Genomic DNA, 21,567 nt, shown 5'->3' on the forward strand with positions numbered 1-21,567 from the left:
GCCTCACTGGGTACACCATGGAACATATTTCTGAGAAACCATGCATAGGATGGCGCTATAAGGCAGTTTTCAGCTCCTATGTTGCTGCAGGATACCTGGGGGCCAGTAAAATAGTCCCTACAGGCCGAATCCGGCCCCCGGGCCTTATGTTGTGCAAACCAGGTCTAGGTGGCTGCACACACACCTGCCCTCTTGTGCCTTAGCCAGATTGATTTCCAAATGAAAAGGGAGAAGATGTAGACATGCTGCTGACCCAAATGGAACCTCCCCTCCTGGACAATGGCAGAGAAATCTCTGCTGTGAGAAAAACCCATTTTTGGGTTTTTTTGGTCAGTATCCCTGCCTTGCCAGAGCACTACAGACTGGATGTGCAATTCTGTCTTCCCAAGACGTGTCTGGATGGGAGTCTAGACATGCCATCCTTGCTTCTCCTTATGCTGTTTAGAACCATATTTCTTTAGGGGCTCCATTTTGTATTGCTATCGCCTTCTTGGCTAAATGCTCTGGAATCTAACATATAGATGAAAACCATAGTCCACTGCCCTCTGCAGCACAGTGGACTATCAAGTTTTCATCTATATCTTAAATGGCAACTTGGATCACATTTTATTTCCCAACTCTGGATTTAGAGAGCCATCCCTTTTATTTGCCATTATGAGGGCATGTTATTCTGAATTATGCTCTCCCACAACTTACTTGGGTGCTCAAATGCATTCCCAGTTATACCTCAGAATGAAAGAACTGTTGGGAATTCTCTCTGGTAAGAGATACTCTCCTAATATAGCAGAGTGCACAGAGGCACAACACAGCGGAGTCTGCCCAGGCATGCGTGTATGCTAAGAGTAAAATAACCTGGAGCCAGTTCATAGTTTCAGATCAATATATGGAGCATTTATTAGTGAATTCCATTCTAGATAGTAAAGTGGAGAGATAGTATCTCTACTCTATCTAGATAGCTGGATGCAGATGGATTCTACATCTCTGCATACATAGTGCAGGGAGAGAGGAGCTTGCATTGCATGTTGCAAGGAAAAAGAAAGGAAAGAGAAGGAAGAGGAAGTGGCCAGCCAGGCAGGCAGGAAGTCAATCCCTGAGAGTAGCAATCTCCATACCAAAGGGATAATGTCAGAGCAGTAGAGAAAGGATGACCAATGTCTTGACCTCTCTAGCCCTCTGACCCACTAGTCTGTCCTCCTATGTCATTGAGACATGAGACAGCGCAAGGTCCTTCACTTCCAACAAGAACTTTAGTCTTGCAGAAGCATTATGAAGAATTGGTAGACGTGCATTTTACAAAATGTGCCCTCACTTGACTTGTATTTCTATCTCTGAATAAAGTGCTTCTTTTCACTCTTCCCTTCTTTTTCTCCTCTTCCCCCGCTCTGCCTCGCCCCACCCCCCACCTTTCCTGAAATATGTGGGACTGATCTGCTCAGATTCCGAGGTGGCTTGGATGTTACGAGAGGCCAGACAGGAACAGAGTCTGTCTACACCAATTTCCGGGGCAAGGAGATCATGTTCCATGTCTCTACAAAGCTACCCTTCACAGAGGGAGATGCCCAGCAGGTACCTGATGCTTCGTGGCGCTTAGGGAGCTGCAAACTGTGGACGGGGTGGAAGAGAGAGTGATGTATGAGCATCTAGACTGGTAGTGACATATAGATATTTTAGTGTTGATGGAGCATGCTGGGATTGGGCTTTAGAATGGATTCAGGTTTTCAACTGAGATGGGAGGCCGGTGGGGTTAAGTAGGCCATGTTGGGCTATTTGCTGTTTGGAAGAATAACTCCCTCTCTTGTGTGCTTCCTTCCAGCTTCAGCAGAAGCGCCACATTGGGAACGATATTGTGGCCATTGTCTTCCAGGATGAAAATACTCCCTTTGTCCCTGACATGATTGCCTCCAATTTCCTGCATGCCTATGTGGTAGTGCAGCTTCATCACCATGCCCTTGGGGAGACTCTCTACAAGGTAAAATGCACACCTGGGAGCCATAAACAGTTCAAAAGTAGCACCTGCTGCATCTCTGAACTTTTTCCGTTGCCTTAGCTCCTTGCTCCTGGCCACTAGGCCTGTGTAAATATTTGGCTCCAAGTAGCCAAAGTCAGATAATCCTCCGGGCCAAAGTCAAAGAACCCTTCCGAAGTGACTATCCCCATTGCCCACCTGCTCACAATGTTGTGCTGTTCCCCGCAGTGGTGGAGACCCTTAAAGATGCCGCTGGATGCTCTGGCAAACTCCAGTGGCATCTGGGAAGGCACGCAGGGAGCACTGGAAAGTGAGGAGTCCATGGGAAAGCACGGGAAGGATTCCACTTCCCAGACATTGCTGCAGCTCACCAGGGCACCTACTGGCCACGGTGGGGCTCTTCTGCTGTATTAGCAGCAGGGAGCGGCAGTCACGTGCCTGCATAACAGGGTCTTAATCTAAGTTGCACTTTGTCCCTCAAGAGGCAGGGATCAGATTGCTTTGTCATTGCTTAAAAGATGTGGAAGTAAAGCCTTTCGTGCTCACTGGTTCTGTGTATTTTGTTAAGGATGGCCAGTGTATCATGTGTGTGCCATTCTCCACCAATGCACAGGGTGCTGCTTGTTGTCCTCTGGTATCCTTAAATAAGTACCGAATTGACTTCTGTGATCACACTGGTAACGCTGACTCTGATTGGTGATAATGTGACCCATTCTTGTTTGGGGACAAGAACCTGGATAATGGCAGGCCGGTTAGTTTCTTAGTGCTGCATAAGCACCCAGCACAAATCCTGGAAGGAACAAGAGTGGGAGGCTGAGGTTGCCGAGGTGTTTTGCCACTCTGGTCTGCGATCTCTTCGAAAAAGCTAAGGAGGCTGTTCCCACGAGCAGCCTGGATAGAGCTGCTTGTGTGGAGCACCGGCGGTCAGAGCCGATCTTGGCGCTGCCCTGCCGGGTAGCCGAATTTCTGTCCTGGGGCTATTCTCGGGGTAGACTGGTACCCTGGTCATGTGTCTGCTGGGGCTGCCTGGGGTGGAAATGCCCCCAATGCGCCTGGCTCCTTGCGCAATGCATTGAGGGGTTTCTGGAGGCCAGGCTGTGTTCCCCAGGCCTCCAGATGGCTATACTGCCACGAGCAGCACGGCATGTGTGGGCCTGTGAGTTGTGCAGTCCGGGAAACAGTAAAGATCATCTGGGGAAAAGGTCAGATCGATCCTGCCTCCCCCCGACCGCACCCTCCCTGCCCTGCTCACAGGTTGTGAGAATGACCTGAAGGAGTTCCCTGGTGAAGAGAAATGCAGCTGCTCTGATCTCTTTAGAGTTATCAAGGCATTTTTAGAGCACTGCCTAGTAAACCACAAATAAGCCATTTTATATTATTATTATTTCTCTGTGTAAACCGCTTTGGAAACTTTTGTTGAAAAGTGGTATATAAGTATCACACATGCCATGATGTAAGCAAATTAGTCCGGTTTCATTGGTTGCTGACTCCCACTACAGTCCAGGAGCAGGCAGCACAGGTTTTTGGGGTGCATGGTATGGGAAGCAGGACCCCAGCCCTTGCCTATCATGTCACAGAAATGCCATGATAACCCCAGGCAAAGTGCCTCATTGTGAGCGGGAGGATTTGCATGGAACTTGTTGCAAGCGTGAATGGGATCAAGGCCGGAGGATTTCATACCCTGTTTTGTACAATGCTGGGGGAGTCCACAAGAAGAACCTTTGCAGCAGCCGCAGTTGTCAACTAAAGTGTTGTGTCCTGGAGCTGGGCACATCCACAGCCTTTGGGCACATCCAAGTTTGTAACTTGTCACATCACCTTGCAGCCACCTAATGACGCAGCAGGGAAGTAACGTGCCTAGGGAGCACGAGGTTGCTGTTTCGAATCCCCACTGGTATGTTTCCAAGACTAGTATGGGAAACACCTGTATTGGGCAGCAGAGATATAGGGAGGTGCTGAAAGGCATCATCTCACACTGCGCGGGAGATGGCAATGGCCAACCCCTCCTGTATTCTCCCCAAGACAACCACAGGGCTCTGTGGTCTCCTGGAGTCGACACGGACTCGACGGCACCACCTGACTTTCCTTGACATCCCCTGGGCAGTTTCCATCTTGCTTTCCCAGGCTTCGATGGAGCTGCCCCTGCCCAGGACTGGAGAAATGCTTGTGGGGCTTCCTTCCACTGGCCGAAGATCTGAGGACAAAGGTCTGTGGGGACCGAGTTCCTTCTCTCCAGATGCTTCTGGGCAGACTCTGCGAGTAATCTTTACTTCAGCAAGAAAGAGAGGTTTCTAGTCCCTCCCGGTAGTTGTAGATATTCCTCTATATTCCAAGCTTCTCTTTCATCCGAAAAGAGAAGCTTGGTAAGAGGAAGTCAAAAGCATCCTTGAAGAAGAGAGATGATTTTTTCATACTTACAAGCCCCTCATGGCAGTTGCAACTTCTCCTGCAGAAAGCTCCTGTTCCAGCCATAAGCAATGGCAGCTAAATCAAGCCTCCATGGGCAGAGACAGTATTCTTCAGAAGACCAACTGCTGAATACCAAATACCACAGAACTATCACCTTAAAGGGGTGCGGGGTGGGGTGGGGACACCTAATATTCATTCTCTCTGCCCTTAAGTTTTTTGTGTTTTTTTAAAGACTGATCCTCCGGCTGTTACCGGCAGTGACTAACCAATTGCACACAGACAGGCAGGTGGGGAAACAGCCCTCCCTTTTGGTTTGTCCCCAGCATTTGGTATTCAGCAGCATACTGCCTCTGCCCATGGAGGCTTGATCCAGCTGTCAGTACTGTTGGTGGAACAGGCAAGAGGAGCTTTTAGTGGGTAGAGAGAAGTGGATGGAGGTGTGGGAGTGGCTTGTAGCACCCCCACATTTTGGAGGCCCCAGCTGCCCCTGGCACAGGGAGGGACACAATGGTTTTGCAAGACCAACACCAAAAAATTAGGAACTAGATCAGTGGTTCCCAACCTGGGTCCCTCCAGATGTTGTTGAACTAAACTCCCAGCATGGGAGTAGCTGGGAATGATGGGAGTTGTAGTTCAGCAACATCTGGAAGAACCCAGGCTGGGAACCACGGATCTAGATTAAAGGGAGGGAGGGGGAGCATCAGTGGGAGGAGGGGTGCTGTTCTTACGAGCGTGTTCTAGTCTGCTCCTCCTTCTCTCGCTACCTCTCCTGCTGGCCCTGCTGCTCCACCTGGACTTGAGAGCGCTGTGAGCCAGACTGCAATGCAAGGGTGATGGAGCTGAGGGAGCTAACTGAGCCAGGAAAAGAATCAAGTAGGGAGTAACCTAATGGTCCAGTGGGGAAGTAACTTGCCTAGGGAGCAAGAGGTTGTTGGGTTGAATCCCTGCTGGTATATTTCCCAGATAATGGGAAACTCCTATACTGGGCAGCAGCGATATAGGAAGATGCTGAAAGGGATCATCTCATACTGCTGGGAGAAGGCAATGGTAAACCCCTCCTGTATTCTACCAAAGAAAACCGCAGGGCTCTGTGGTTGCCAAGAGTCGACACTGACTCAATGGCACAACTTTACTTTAAGAGGAGATAGCAGCCAAGTCTTCTAAATAGCAGCATGGGGGAAGAAGAAATCGGCTCCATTGTTTTGGCAGGAAGCAGCCTACCTGCTAGTCATGATGAGGTCAGATGCCACTACTGTCTGAGTGCCTTGCCTCGGGGATGGGATCACATATCTGTTATTCTTGATGATTTCTGGAGTGTAAAAGGCAGGAGCTTGAAAGAAATGAGAATATTGGACAGGAAATGATGTAATGCCCTGAAGCATGCAACTCCTGCTTTTTCATGATGGTTGGCAATCATTTGGCACTCCCCCAAAAGGTGCAGAGTTTCAGGGGCAGCACTAAAGGGTTTAATTTCCTTTGGATGAAAAAGAACACAGGAGACTTCTCTTGTCTTGGCAGTAATTGCTTCATTTACAAAAATGCAAGCAGAGTATTATGAAAGCAAACGAATGTTCTTATAGCAACAGCAGATCCAGTAACCCTCAGCCAGAACCTCAGAGAGAGCCTGTGTGTCCCAAAATGCTTCAGCCAATTTATCATCCTGTTTCTCCTGGGCGCTTTCCAAACTAGCTGCTCAACAGCAGCAAAATGCCTCTGTTCAGCAAGTTGTATTCGGAATGTAAACAGCAGGGAGAGCAGTCTTGCAGAAATTAACAACCTGAAAAAACAGCAACTTTCTTAAACCGGATATGCGACGTCATAGCACTATATCGCAGTGATTAAATTCAAAACAAGCCACTGGAAATGTGAACGGCAGGCACCCTCCTGTCCGCATAGGGACTGCCGTGTCACGACGCAGGAAGTGTGGAAGCACACTTCAGAGATACGCCGTGACCCCGTTGCAGGGTCTAATCTGGAAAGTGCCCGGGATTCAAACTGTAAACTGGTTCCAAATTGTTTTCTCTGTGCCCTGGCAACAGTTAGAAGGTATCGCCTTTCCAATTCTGATGGCTATTGCATTCCATGGACTGGAGAGAGACTTACAGATGGAACATTAAACATCCTTCTGCTGTTTAGATCCCTGACTCCTTGGTTAGACACAATAATAATTATCCCTCTCTCACTGCACTAGAATGAGGGGTCATCCCATGAAACTGAATGCTGATAAATTTAGGACCAACAAAAGGAGGTACTTTTTTTACACAGCACATAATTAATCTATGGAATCCTCTGCCATGGGACGTGGTGATGGCCACTAGCTTAGATGGCTTTAAAGGGGCTTAGATAAATCCAGGGAGGTGAGGGCTATCGACGGCTACTGGTCTGAGGGCTATAAGCCACCTCTAGCCTCAGAGGCGAAATGCCTCTAAATACCAGTTGCAGGGGAGCAACAGAAGGAGAAAGGGCATGCCTTCATCTCTTGCCTGTGGACTTCTCAGAGGCGTTTGGTGGGCCACTCTGTGAAACAGGATGCTGGACTAGATAGGGGCCTTGGGCTTGATCCAGCAGGGCTGTTCTTATGTTCTTATGAGGATAGACACATACACAGTAATCAAGATGACCAAACTTACAGCAAGACTTGTAGCCCAGTCACCCAATGGCTATGTTTCCCACAATGTTATAATCATCCCGAAAACAGTGATGTAGGAAGGAATGCAGATACTTTGCAATAGAAAAGCCAAAAAATGTCCAAGGAAACCCATCTTATGCAATATGTGTACATTACAAAAGTGAAGTATGTATTCCCGTATTCTGCACAATTTTGTTCTGATTTTGCTAGAAGCACTGAGCCATGCAAGGCATTGGAGCCCCCTTTCCTAGCCCACGAGCATTCTACTGACAACTCTGCCCCCGTTCCCTCTACCTAGCCTGGCTTTGGGTATCTCATGAGTAGGCATTGCCTGCTTGACTGATCTGGCCAGCTCTAAGGCTCTGAAACCTGCTTTTCTGTTCACAGAGATGATCAGGATGCTGAATTCCTGCCAGTACCAGATCTTAGCAGCTTGTCTGTACTTGCACAGAATTGTGGCGCTCTGAGTAGGCCCTCCTACTGCAGGCGTGTCCATAACACATATCTAGACCAGGGCCAGACAACTTCCTGCCCTCCAGCTGCTGTTGGACTACAATTCCCATCATCCCTAGCCACAGTGGCCAGTAGTCAGGGATGATGAGAGTTGTACTCCAACAGCTGGAAGGCTGCAGCCCTAATCTAGAGAGTACATTTTAAACCCCTCAACAAGCTCCATCAGACCCTGTGGTACTTCTGCAGGAGATGCTGATATTTCTGCTTAGCTGTAGCTAGGGAAAGGGATCAGGCAAGAATCAATGAGGCAATCTGCATTACTGGCTTTTCACTAAGAAAATGAGGATGGGAAGCAGCTCAGGGCAAAGGGTCTCTTTCTATGATGGACTCTTTCCCTGCCTCTGATCTGGAGAGAAAAAAAGCATAATCAATACCCTCATTCAGGGTATCAATTGTTGGGATGCACCACTGTGGAGTGTGGGGAATGCGGGGGCACTGAATCTAGTGGCAGACCATATCAACGCCACTGACTTAAATGGGTTTGATATTCATTTCCCCAGGGAACCCTTAGAAATGTAATTGTTTCCCCCCTGGAGTGAGAATGGAACCTGTCCAGTGCATGAGATTATTGATCCTGTAACATGTGAAATGTCTATATGAGGAAAGAGGCACCTCTTCCCAATGGCACCAGATTAGTTCCCGAGCTGGCCACCCTGTTTAGCGAAACTCAGGGCTGACAAAAACCAAGGAGGCTGGCCACAAGCTCTTCGTGACATCTGCTCTTGTGATATAGGTGCTGCAGTCGACAGCACATCCTGTAACCTGCCGCTGTTTAGTGCTCTCCGTCTTGGGGCTTTTTGCAATATAGACACATCCTGAATTCTTCTCTCCTTTGTAGAAGATCTGTCCCACTCAGGTCTGGTGCTTATTGATGGCCCATATGTATAATCACTGACTCTGCTTTCTGCTTGTGCTGTACATGATAGTCCATGGCTAAAGTTTCAGTCCTAAGGGCATTTTCACTTGAAAGCAGATTCCATTCAAAGCAAGGAGACTGAACCACAAATGTGCTTAGAACTGGGGTACAAGCAGGAATGGGCTCTAGAGCTGGTAAGATTCTGGACTGCATGACTTCTGTGGCAGGTGAAGATTTGAATGACTTTTCACTTAACAAAACAGAACCACCTCCCTCTATCTAGTATACTAGAGTCACAGGGCAAGGGTTGTGCTGAACTTTACTTTTACTGCCCTATATCCTATGAGTGCGCATGCATGGTTCGGGTTTTGTTTTGTTTGCTGTGGGGTGGGCCGCATTCAGACATGCAATCCTCCACCTGCAGTTTAAAGTGGCATAATTCTGCCACATCAGTTCTGTCACCTTATTTTGCATGGTGTGGGCCTGGTTTCCACAACCAGCAGAATATAGAATCCTGAGATGACAGAGTTGCCTGTTTCTCAACACCCCTGGAGGTACGCAAAACACAGGCAGGGGTATGGGACGAGGAGAGCGGGGAAGAAGCTCAAGAAGGAGGGTAGAGAGGAGAGGGCCCAGTTGCCTTTGCTGCTCAGTCTTTGCTGCTGTTTTTTGCCTAGAATTAGTCTCGCTTTCTCACAGCCTTATACACACAACCCTTCTTCCATCATATGGCACCCGTTATTGTGAATATAAAATCAACTGGAAAATTGAGGTTCTACTTAAATTTCTCAGAAGGTAGGGGTTCTCTCTACTTAAAAGGCTGAAAGACTTGGGCCTGTATAACTTGAGGTTGCAAGATGCGATTTTTGAATCCTCCTTCACCTTAAACAAACTTTCTGCAAGTAAAAAGCACTCTCTGCTACACTGCGCATTCAACAATGTGATTGTTCCATCTGCAGCCCACTTCCTCATTCTGCTTTATGTGCAGACCAGGTCATGTAGAACGATTCTGAGGGGCCTGGGCATTTTTCACACAGGGCTTTTAAAGCCCTGTAGCTGAACGCACATCTCCTCCGGAATGGAGGGTGTGCGTTCACATATCGGGCAGATTTATCCCGAAGTCCCTACAAGCTATCAGGGAGCACTTCACACACAATTCGGGGTTTTCACTGTGTATTAGAGCATAGCCCAATTTATATCCCAGGTTAAAAAATCCACTTTTTGTATCAGTTTTTTGGAACAACTTGGAGTTTGCAGTCAAGCTTGCTGTGTGAAGGATGCCCTGGGAAGTCATCACCTTTTTGACTCTAGATGGAAAACCTTGATTCTATTTTTGATGGAATATCTTCATTACAGTAATGAGAGCCTACTCTCTCAACTGGTGCTGGTGGCTCTAGATAGCAGTGGAAGATGTTGGGTTTGTGGAGAATTGGAATTATGTTGGTGAGTATCTCTTATTTGCAGGAGACTGAGAACAAAGACTTTGGCAACACTGCTAAGGATGATCTGGATTAGATCAGTCCAAGTAGCTTCTGTCCAAGGAGGTTCAGAAAGCAGTACCTTCTCTGCCTGAGTCTTGGCGATGTAACCTTAGTTCCCTCGGCGATGTAACCTTAGTCTTGGCGATGTAACCTTAGAGTCTTGGCGATGTAACCTTAGTTCCCTCGGCCTCCCTCCCCACTACCCTCCGCTGTCTTGTGGTGCTCTTCATGATGTCCTTCTGTGTGTCTGTGAACCTGTCTGTGTCTGTCTCCCTGTTGCCCTCTCTCCAGCGGGTGATCCGGGGCCGTAGCCAGAGCCTGGATACCATGGGAATAGCCGTGAGGAAGCAGCAGCAGCAGCCGCCATCCACTCCGCCCAGCCGCCCGGCTACTGCTGGTCTTGCTCTCAACCAGAGTGTCGCCGAGGGCCCCAAGGCCATTGCTGCGGTAAGGTATTGGGGAGGTGGGGGTCACAGTGTGGAGAGTACCAGGTCTTCAGTGTCCCCTCCCCTCATTCCCCTGGACCTGCTACTCTGTTGACATTATCAGCTCTTGGTTGCTCCATGTTTGCGTTAAGTGCAGCAGGGTTCATCTCTGTGTTCATTTCCCCATCTTATTTCCCCTCTGTCTGGACCCGAATCATTTATGTGCTGATTCTGACTTTGACACACAACTTGAGGAATGGGGAATGCTTCACTTCTATGGGGTTGAATATTGTAAACTTTAGAGACCCCTCCCTCCTTGAGCATGGCGAGCAAGGACTCTCTCGGCTGCTTGGGAACCTTTTGGGGCATTGATTCTTCACATTCAATCTATCCAAAGTAATTCTTTCCCTAAATGCAGATGTAGGAATTTAGTTTAATATATTTATTGAAGTTAATTTTCCATCTCAGCCTTGCCTGACCAGACCTTGGCTGTTGGGTTGGAATTGTCCACTGCTTCAGGAATGGAATACAAACTCAAGAAATCAAGTTTAAAAGTTTATTTCTATCTTATCAACTTCAAAACAGCAATTGCAAATGTAGATTAGACAAACCATAAAAATCGCAAACATAATTCAGACAGACAGTACACCCAGAGTCAATTGACCGTTGCCTGTGGTAGGTTACAGTGGACAGTACTTGTATACTCCACCCACTTTCAGAAAATCCTCCTTTCTGTAGGAAACAGAATCCATTTTAGTCTGTGATAGGCTATTACAAATAGATATTCGTCTACCTTAAGTGGTGCAGTGGGGAAATGCTTGACTAACAAGCCGAAGGTTGCTGGTTCGAATCTCCACTATATCAGGCAGCAGCGATATAGGAAAAATGCTGAAAGGCATCATCTCATACTGCGTGGGAGGTGGCAATGGTAAACCTCTTCTGTATTCTACCAAAGAAAACCACAGGGCTCTGTGGGCGCCAGGAGTCGAAATTGACTTGACGGCACATTTTACCTTTATTCAACATTACAATATATCCTCTCCCAACATGAATCAAGCACCCTCTATATTTTTGTGCTGACAACCAATTGTTTTTGCTGATAGGTCTGTCATTCTTTCTCCCATTTACGCCCTGTAACTACTAGTAGCACATCGATATCAATGGCTTTGCTTAATTCCCCTTTTCCTACAGCCAAGATATCCTATGCTTAAAGCTTATGAAGGGCTACCCATGCTAACTAATGATGCTTGCTGTAGGCTTGGTGGTTCTGAATATATATTGACGATTGATTAAGCCCCCATATATATCTTACATAGTAAAGTGAAATTTTGAAACTCATTTGGAGGCTTGCGCTTGGGCAAAACCCCCCTACCAAACCTAATATCTGAAGAATTTTGAGAGAAGTAAGAGTTTTGATAATGTTTCTAGAATTTTAGGGCTATCTGTTCTTACATGGGCCCCTGCATAAAACATATAGCTCAGAATATTTAGTGCTGCTGAGTAAGAAATGACACCCGGAATCCAGGTAGACAAAACACCTGCATTAAAAATGTAATGTCAGTGCTTCATCGGGTTGTGGGTATAGCTGCCTTTCAGCAGCATTAAATTGTCCTGTTAAGAGTCCAGAATTGGTAAAGAAGTCTCCCATGCAATGAGCAAACTTGAGAAGAATAGGGATGTTTGCTGCCACCCCCAATCTCCCCCCACCCCACTCCCTTCAGTGCTGACGTGTTGAGGCCACCCCCAGACCTGGAGTTGACCTTGGCCACCGTATTTCTTGAAAGTGAAATTTTCTGGGAGAAACTGTCTGAGGAGTTCTGAGGGAAGTAAACATTTCTATAAGAGTAGCAAAATTTCTCAGGGTTTTCCCCACTTACAGCAGGCAATTTGCTGAGGATATTGTATCTGCAATGGGTATTGTTTGCATAGCAGGGCCAGTCTGTTCAATGACTCACTGACTGCTGAGTGTGATGAAGTGGTGTCTGTCTAGAAGCTAGACTAGCTGGAGATGCTACATTGGCAGCTGTTCTTTCACTTGGCATTCATGTAACTGTTGCTTGATCAGATTTGGGCTGAGCTTGTTTGGGATGGCTTCTAATGAGACAAGTGAGCATTTCCTCTCTTGCACAGGCAAGGCTTTGGAAGGACAGGAATCCTAACATCTTTTTCAAAAAGCCACAATTGGGTGGGTGGCGTGATTTGGAACAGAACTGCACAAGGGGTCGCCTAACAGTTTGTCCCACCTTGCCACAGCTCTGCTCCAAATCACTCTCTTGGCAGTTGCTTTTTGAAAGAGAAAAAGTCATCTGGAGTTCCAGTTGCAGAACTCCTGCAACACGTCTACTTTGGCCTTGAATTACATGTGAAGAAAAAGCTGTTCTGGAGATAGTCCAGTCAGCTTGAGGCTTTAGTAGCAACCAGAATGTGAAAAGCCTGTCTGTGTGGATTTGTTCTCAGACAGGGCTTAATTTGAGCAAGGCATGGTCCCTGAAGACTCCGAGAACTGTAGTCAAAACCGGTGTTCAGTCACTGAACCATGTCCTTCCCTTTAGTAGTAGAGTGCATGCTGTAGAATACCTTTTCCTTAGGTCGGAGGCTGTGGCTTACAGTTAGTCTTAAGCCATGATACCACTGCCCTCAGGGCTCCAGAACATTCAATCACATCTGACCTCTATGTTGCCGATATCACGTGTGCAAGAAGGGCAGTAGCCAAAGGAGAAATGGCAAGTTGATTTTCTTTTCCTTTCTTTTCTTGCAATGAGATTACAGTACATAAACATGGTCAAGGATGATGATAATAATGCATGTGAATATAATGGCGGGGGGGGAAGGGGTCGGGGAGAAAAAACCCATAAACATAGCTTAAACATAGTAAGATACAACCAATGCAGGAGAAAAGTGGGGGAGGGGGAGGGGGGATCGCCTTCTTCAGGAATATATATCTTATATTTCAAAGCATAAACAGTTAATTAAAGTTCAGCCAGGTCGCTGAAAATTCTCCTTTACCTTGCCGATGAAAAAAGACCCGTTCAAATGCTGACAGAGAACACATACCAGTAATCCAAAGTAGCAATTCAGGAGTGAATTTGTCCTTCCAGTGTTGTATTATAATCCTTTTGGCAACACCCCAAGTGCAAAGAATCCACAGTTCTTGATATAGTTCTAGATTCTATATGCTGGGGATGTACCCCAACAATATGTGAACATCCTTAAAGGCATTGATAATTGCAATGTCATATTAACTACCGTATTAATTTCAAGCCAAAATGGCACAATAACTGGATAGAACCAAACCATACGCTTAAGTGTACCCTCATACAGATTACACCAACATCTAGCAGTCTGCAGCCATCCTTGATTAACATTGATTTAAGGCAATGGGATGTGCTGCGCCTTTTCTTTTTTCTTATCCTCTGGACCAAACTAGACGATTATAGTAAATGTTCAGGTACTCCACACACACTGGCCCTCACACACCTAGTTCCACCCCCACCTTAGTCTTGCCGAGTAGAACTGTTCCTGCCATTACATCATGACATCCCACGTTCCGCATCCCTGCTTCACTTCATTGGCTTCTATGACAGAGAAGGAAACGTGTCTCAGGAAGTTCTCGTGAATTTTAGGCAGGAAGGTGGAGCTTGACACCAGGGTGCCATTTTCAGCCACAACTACACATCTCTCAGAGTGTCCCACTTGGCCCTCTGGGGATCTGTGCATCTACCTTTCTGTGTGTTCTCTTCCCTGGATCTATATCTCCCCTTGTTTGTGCTACTGTCACTCTCCCACCCCCATACTTATGGAGTTCTGACTACTGATGTTTGTTCCATTCTGTCCTTAGTGTGCTCCTCTTTCTCGAGATTCTTCCCTTTCTCCTTTCCTGTTCTGTCAACCCTTGGCCGCTCCCTCATCCTGCTCACCTGGTACCTTGTGAGACTGGACAGGGCTGGATCTGTTGGCACTGAACAGCAGTACAAGGACAGAGCCTGGACTCCAGGCCTCCCCCTAGTCTTCCTCTTCCAGCTCTTGTCTTTGTTTCCTTCCCTTCCTTTCCTCCCTCTAGTCCTTTGCCCTGCCTGGGAGAAACCCGTCGCGCAACCGGGGCAGCCGCTTCAATGGGAGACGCAGTAGTGCCATTGGCATTGAGAACATCCAAGAGGAGAAGAGGTATGGCTGTGCGAGGGAAAGGGAAGGCTAGAACGGGGGCTCCTGGGCGGGGGGTGATGATGGCAGCTCTCTGGGTTGTGCGAACCTATTTCTGTGAGAGCTGTTACTAGAATGAGTGGTCATCGGCGCTTGCCATTGCAGAGCCCGAAGTGAGGTGACATTTTTTAAACTGAGGGGCTTCATCCTTTTTAGTCATAACCTTCACTCACTGCTGTGAGCTGTGGGCTCTGTCGGCCCCCTCTTTCCCCCAAGAGCTTCAGGCCAACCAGAAGAGGCACCAGCTCCCGATTGCCACTCGCTGGCGACACATCACCCCTGGGAAACGGGTCTCTCCCCCTTTGTATGCATCTTAATCACTGGGCATTTGGGGGAGGTGATGTGTCCAGTTTTAATTTCTGTAGTCAATTATTTAAAACTTGCATGTGGCACTTTTGTGCAGGTTTTTGCTATTTACATGTTTAGGAGTTCTCTGACTTGGCTAGCTTTTCTGTATATTAAAATGGGGGCGGGGGGAATAGAGCAATAACCGGAGAGAGTTGTTAGTATTGTGTGATCTTGTTTCCAAATTGATGACATGAAAAAAAAACCCCTAGAAAACCAGTTCTAGATAAAATAGGATAAGATGGCACCAGGTGGAACTGAGAGTCTGGATTTGGGGGAGAGAGAGGGGAACAAATGGCTGGGGCTGAAGAGAAGGCAATGGTTCCAGTGTTCCTTCTAACAGGGATTCCCAGCGGTTGTTGAGTACAACTCCCAGAATCCCCAGCTGTGACAGTTTCTGCTTGGGGATTATGGGAGTTGTAGTCAACAACCTCTGGGAATCCCTGTTAGAGGGAACACTGAATAGTTCGTAAGAGAGGTGAAGGTGGTACCAATAGAAGATCATTCCCCATAATCTTCCATGCTCTTCTCTTTTATCCCACTGTCTTCTCTGGTCAAACAGTGGCAAAATGACAGTGCATGTCATGGGCAATCATAACGATTGTACCACCTTCTTTTTGGATGAAAAACAACCGCCTATTACATGTTTTCATCCTAGGAGATGGAAAATGATGCAAAAGTGGAAGATAAGTCCAAAGAATCAAATTTTCTCAAATGGTGAAGGGATTTTGAGTTTTATGACGGGAAGAAGGACATAGATAATCTGTATTATAATTTGTGGCAAAGTTTGACCTTTCCTTTTTGCAGCTGACCAGAATGGGATTGTTACTTTCAAATTATACAATAACAAAAGTTTCTGGTGAGATTGAAGCACGCTATGCTAAGTAAAGAGGCTTTTCCAAAGTTTGCAGCTGCGATTGTAAGAGTCTTTTGTGTGTGTGCCAGGGAAAAGTGATATTCTGACTTAATAATAGCCCCATTTGCTGCACTGCAAACAGCTTTGGAAGGGTCTCAGGAGTTTTTAGAAAGAACTTGTACAGCAGTTCAACACCACACTGTGCTCCTGAAACTTGCCCCCTTTCTCTGTCATACATCTGTCATCTCATGGATTAGGGTTTAAGAGTATACTCAGTAATAGTAAGCAGGGGCAGAATGACCCTTATTTTACTCACAGTCCCTTCCCAAAAGTGTGTTGTCATCCCTTTGCCCCACCTATGGGCAAAAATGGAGGTTTTTTCATTTGCTCCAAGAGCGACAGAAGTAAATTAAGATTCCTGTTACATGGGCAGTAACAAAATAGCAAAATTCAGGCATTATATGGCCTTCCAAGTCCCACCACCACCACATATTTATTTTCATTATGTGAACAACACATAGTGTGAACAACACATAAGAATAGCTAGAGTCTGTGGAGCAAACTAGATAAGAGATTGAAGACACATGCAGCATCTGTTTCAGTTTTTTATTTTGAACTAAGTGTAAACTCCCAAGTTTGATGAGAGCAGCAGCAGGGGGAAGAAGGGGTGTTTAGCCCTTTCCCTGTGGTCGGTTTCCCCATTCTCAATTCTGCCCCTGCTTACTTTCTCCCAGCATCTCAGATCACCAGCGGACATCCTGACTAACGAAGTGTGTGTGTGCTTCAAGGGACTGAAGGGCAGGTTGGGAGCCCTTGAAGAGTTCCCCCCTTTCCTCCTGCACGCACCCTGTTGATCCAGAGCCCTTAGAATCCAGAGCACTCCCCACACTCCAGAAGGGCTCTGCAAGATTGGAAACGCATTGCTGGCTGGGACTTGTGTAAGGGCTCCCGTCATGGCCCCACAGTCTCTTGAAGTGTGCGTACTTCATTAGTGGGGATGTCGGCCACTGTATCTTGCCCAGCCAGAAAAAAAGCAACTGGATAGAATGTTTTTGATCAAGCAAAGGGCCTGTAGGGAAGGCGTTAATCACCCCCTCCCTCATTGCTACTGCTCTGATCAAATTTAAATTAGGAACATAGGAAGCTGCCATATACTGAGTCAGACCATTGGTCTATCTAGCGCACTCAGTAGTGTCTTCACAGACCGGCAGTGGCTCCTCCAAGGTTGCAGGCAGGAATCTCTCTCAGCCCTGTCTTGGAGAAGCCAGGGAGGGAGCTTGAAACCTTCTCCTCTTCCCAGAGTGGCTCCATCCCCGGAGGGGAATATCTTACAGTGCTCACACATCAAGTCTCCCATTCAGATGCAACCAGGGCAGACCCTGCTTGGCTAAGGGGACAAGTCTTGCTTGCCAACACAAGACCAGCCTTCCCCCCTTGGCAGCATTAAAGTAACAGAGATTTCTCTTGCATCACTTCTAATTTGACCCTCCACTGTGACAGTGGAGTTTACAAACCAAAGTTGCAGCTGGCCTGCCTTGCTCTCCAAGAGTAATGCTCAGTTTTAGCTGCAAAGAAAGTACGTGTGTGTGTGTGTGTGTGTGTGTGTGTGTGTGTGTGTGTGTGTCCATCCCTTCTCCTTAGAGTCATGAGGGCTGGAATATCTAAATCGGATCCACCTTGTATTATGTCAAACTTGTGTCTTGTCTGACTGTCCATGAGAATGGGGAGCAGTACAAAGCCAAATTTCTGGCTACATGTAACAATTTCTGGCGTACTCCTAACGAGTAGAGTGCATTTGCCCTTCTTCAGCTTAATTGGAAAGAACAAACGGACAAAGCCAAGAGAGTTTTAAATGACCTTTAAACAAAACAACAACAACCCTCTTCCCTACCAGTCAGGTTTCCTCTCTCTATGGTACCACTAAACACATAATTGCAGAGAGGAAATGTGACTATGTGGCTCTTCTTCTTCTTTTTTTAAAAAATTAAATTTTTATTAATTTTAACAATAATCAATCACAACACATTAAACAAATATGGACTTCCCTCTCACACCTCCTCGTGAATCACCAACTATAGAGTTAACCCTTGCTATAATAATAATTCAAAACATAGATTTAAACTTTACAAACACAATTTTGATCTGCTCAACCTGATATTATTACTAAATTTCAAACCCTGTTGTAAAATCAATATTTTACAAAATAGTTCTTTAAATACAATAAAAATGGTTTCCAATCTTCTTTAAAACATTCTAAAATTTGGTCTCTTACCAATACTGTAAGTTTTGCCATCTCCGCATATTCTAAAATTTTTATCAGCCAATCTTCTTTTGAAGGCAGTTCATTGCTCTTCCATTTCTGTGCATATATTATTCTGGCCGCCGTGGTAGCGTACATAAAGAATGTTAAGTTAGTTGTAGAAAACACTCCTCGTGTTATTCCCAGCAGGAAGGATTCTGGCTTCTTAGGAAATGTCATTTTAAATATTTTCTTTAACTCATTATATATCATGTCCCAAAATGCTTTAGCCTTTCTACAAGTCCACCACATATGAAAAAAGGTTCCTTCAGAGTGTCCACATTTCCAACATTTGTTTGAAACATTTTTATACATTAATGCCATTTTTTTAGGTGTCAAATACCACCTATACATCATTTTATAATAATTTTCTTTTAAAACATAACATGCAGTGAACTTTAAATCAGTTTTCCATAATTTTTCCCAGGCTGCCATTTCTATATTGCACCCCACATCTTGGGCCCATTTTACCATAGTCATTTTAACCACTTCATCTCTTGTCTCCTCCAAAAGCAAGAGCTTATACATTTTAGAAACTAATTTTTCATCATTTTCACACAGCTCCTTCTCAAATCTCGACATCTGATCCTCAAATCCAACTTTAAGATCCTTCTTATAAACTTCGTTTAGCTGATGGTACTGAAACCAATCACTAACCAGATTTTGTACTTCAGTTATACTTTTTAACTTACAGCCCTTTCCTTGAAAATATAACAGATCCCTATAAGTACCCCATTGCGATTGGATATTTACCTCTTTACGTGCTAAAGCTTCAATCGGAGATACCCATAGCGGAGTTTTAGGTTCCAGCCATTTTTTATATTTTACCCATACCCTCATTAGACTCCTTCTTACATAGTGATTCAGAAAGTCTTTATGTATTTTACTTTTTTCATACCACAAATATGAATGCCATCCAAACCTTCTATCAAATCCTTCCAAATCAAGTATTCTAGGATTTCTTAATGTTATCCATTTTTTCAACCAGGTCAAACAAAAAGCATCAAAATACAACCTTATGTCTGGTAGGGTAAGACCACCTCTTTCCTTTGCATCTGTTAAATTCTTAAAATTACTTCTTGGTCTTTTCCCTTGCCAAACAAATTTAGTTATGTCCTTCTGCCATTGCTTAAAACAAGTTAAAGTATTGATTATAGGAATAGTCTGAAAAAGAAATAACATTTTAGGCAAGACATTCATTTTCACCACTGCAATTCTTCCCATTAAAGACAAATTCATATTAGACCATCTTTGTAAATCAGTTTTCACTGTATTCCATATTTTAATATAATTATTTGAGAACAACAAAGAATTATTATTTGTCAGCCAAACCCCCAGATATTTAATTTTCTTCTCCAATTTCAACTCACTTATTTCAGAGAATCTATCCTTAGATTTCTGATCCATATTTTTAGTCAAGACCTTCGTTTTAGTCTTATTTATATAAAACCCAGCCAATTGGCCAAATTGTTGTATTTTTTCCAAGAGTCTTCCAATCTTGTCCAATGGATTTTCTAAAAAGAACACAACATCACCTGCAAAGGCTCTTAGTTTATATTCTTGTTTCCCAATTTTCGGGCCTTGTAAGCTCCACACCACAACTCATATATCTTTTCACTGCCAGTTTAATTTTCTCACGGTAGAGTGGAACGCCTTCTTCCTTTAATTGGCTGACTTGATGATAGACATATTCAATAGCAAACAGCAAAACGCTTCTTTCATAGACTTTCTCAAACAGCAGTGGGGGGAAAAAGCAATAGTAATTCCCACTAATATAGGTTTTTTTAAAGCTTTAAAGCTTTTAGACATCAGTTCAGTTCTTGAATCCCAGTATTTAGTAAGAAGATTGAATTTCCCTCCTTGATTTATAGTCAGAAAACCTACAGCAACGGCTTGAGTTCTGTGAAGTCCTTCCAACAAAAGCAGGTGCGATTCCAGCAAGTTATCCTTAATCACGCTGAGAGGTGAGCTTCTTGAACTTTAAGTAATTAATTAAATCCAAACCATAGAGATTAGATGCCAACCAGCTTCAGTCGAAAGGATTTCCGATGTAGGAGGAGTGAGCTTGATGTCTCCCAGCCCCCACCGCTCTACTTAAAACAGAACTGCGCTCTTCAACACAGCTCTAAATTAAGGAGCCGGCTCAGGGGGAATCTGTGGGAGATCTTGATCCAAACCCTTTAATCCAGGGTGGCATGGGGGTGGTGGTTATGAAGCCTCAAAACCCCCTTAAATTGCTCCTCCTCGGTCTTCCCTGTCGGGAAGCGTGTAGCCTCGTTAGCTATCCAACCGGAAGTCTGACTATGTGGCTCTTCTGACAGATTAGCCCGTATCAAAATTGTGGTGTCTCACAAGCAGAGAACTGGAAAGTGCTGCGATGTTTGTAGTGCAAGGAATAATGATAGAAAATTGTGCTGTTTGCTACAGAAAAGGGTCAAGAATCCTTGAGATCACTAGTCAAACTAGTGAAAAGGGGAGTCATTTCTCTGGCCTTGAGCTTCTGGAGAATCTAAATGGTCCCTACACAGCCTGGGCTGGAGGAGCGTCTGCTGATGAGCCTTATAGAAATTGTTAGCTCTTTTGGAAGGACTCCTGGCTCTGTGTAGTAAACTGTTTCTCATTTCTCCTTAGCAAAGACGTTGCTGAAAGAATACAGGAGGTACTGGAGAGTCCAGGACCCTTCTTTGACCTCAAGTCAGATGGTTCCTCCAGTCCCAGTTCCCCAGAATTCCTTAACAGGAAGTGCAAGTGAGTTCCAACAAAATATTGCTGTGAAGGGAGAGGCTGGAAAAGGTTTCAGTAGAGCATAGAAAAATTGGTCATCCCTACCGTGTTGCTACCTACCAATACAGAAGACATTGGCTGACATGATGTGCAGCCCACCAACCTCTGTAAGGATGCGTTGTGGGCTCTTGCAGTCGCAGACTTCAAAGGAAGCTCCAAGGTTGCCCTGAGGCAGCAACTGCGGAAGCTATGTTTCCACAGGTTTCCCCAGTTGGCACTTCCTCTCAAGGCTGCAGAGCCCCACAGTGGATCCTCCTTATGGAGGTGGTAAGCTGCGCACCATGTCAGCCATTGAGCATAGTAGCTAGAGGCTTGAGCAGTTCTGTTCTCACAGAATAGACTTTAAGTTCTATATACAACAGGAAAGCTTTGTTGTAGAGATGTGCGTGAAACGGATTTTGCATTCTGTCCCAAGCTCGGAATGGAATGCAAAATTCCTGGAAAGTTCTGTCAGAACAACCAGTCGTGTCAGTTGTTCCGACAGAATGACCCTGTTTTGATTCAGAACGCTCCGAGCACCATTTTCAACTCCAAAATGGTGGTGCTGACCACAAAAATGGCTGCCATGTGTGTGCAGAGGCCAGAAGAGTGCCATTTTGCTTGAATGTTTTGAGCTCGAGTTCTTCTGTTCTGAGCTCATTTGAAGGCACTCTGCTCTGAGCTCGGAACACTTGAAATGGCTGGTTCCCAGTCAGAATGTTCCGACCATGATCCATTCTGCATATCCCTACGTTGTTGTAAGGGAATGTAACATTTTTTGATCCTGTGTTATTACAAGGGGGGTGACTGGGGCTTCTGTTCTTT

The 21,567-nt window shown here is 45.5% G+C and overlaps 1 protein-coding gene across 1 annotated transcript in view; it reads left to right on the plus strand.

Annotated features, from left to right (window-relative positions):
* The first annotated feature begins 279 nt into the window (after positions 1–279).
* The window catches only part of LOC128343696 (ral GTPase-activating protein subunit alpha-2-like), a 31,755-nt gene continuing 10,467 nt past the window's right edge, over positions 280–21,567 (plus strand). Inside the window, exons 1-6 of the mRNA XM_053293131.1 lie at positions 280–299; positions 1,437–1,566; positions 1,814–1,969; positions 14,340–14,443; positions 19,851–19,943; positions 20,611–20,727. Coding sequence (XP_053149106.1) covers positions 280–299; positions 1,437–1,566; positions 1,814–1,969; positions 14,340–14,443; positions 19,851–19,943; positions 20,611–20,727 — 620 coding nt within the window. The remainder of the gene's footprint in view (positions 300–1,436; positions 1,567–1,813; positions 1,970–14,339; positions 14,444–19,850; positions 19,944–20,610; positions 20,728–21,567) is intronic.

The sequence above is a fragment of the Hemicordylus capensis genome, chromosome 2 (assembly GCF_027244095.1).
Source record: "Hemicordylus capensis ecotype Gifberg chromosome 2, rHemCap1.1.pri, whole genome shotgun sequence".
NCBI lineage: Eukaryota > Metazoa > Chordata > Lepidosauria > Squamata > Cordylidae > Hemicordylus > Hemicordylus capensis.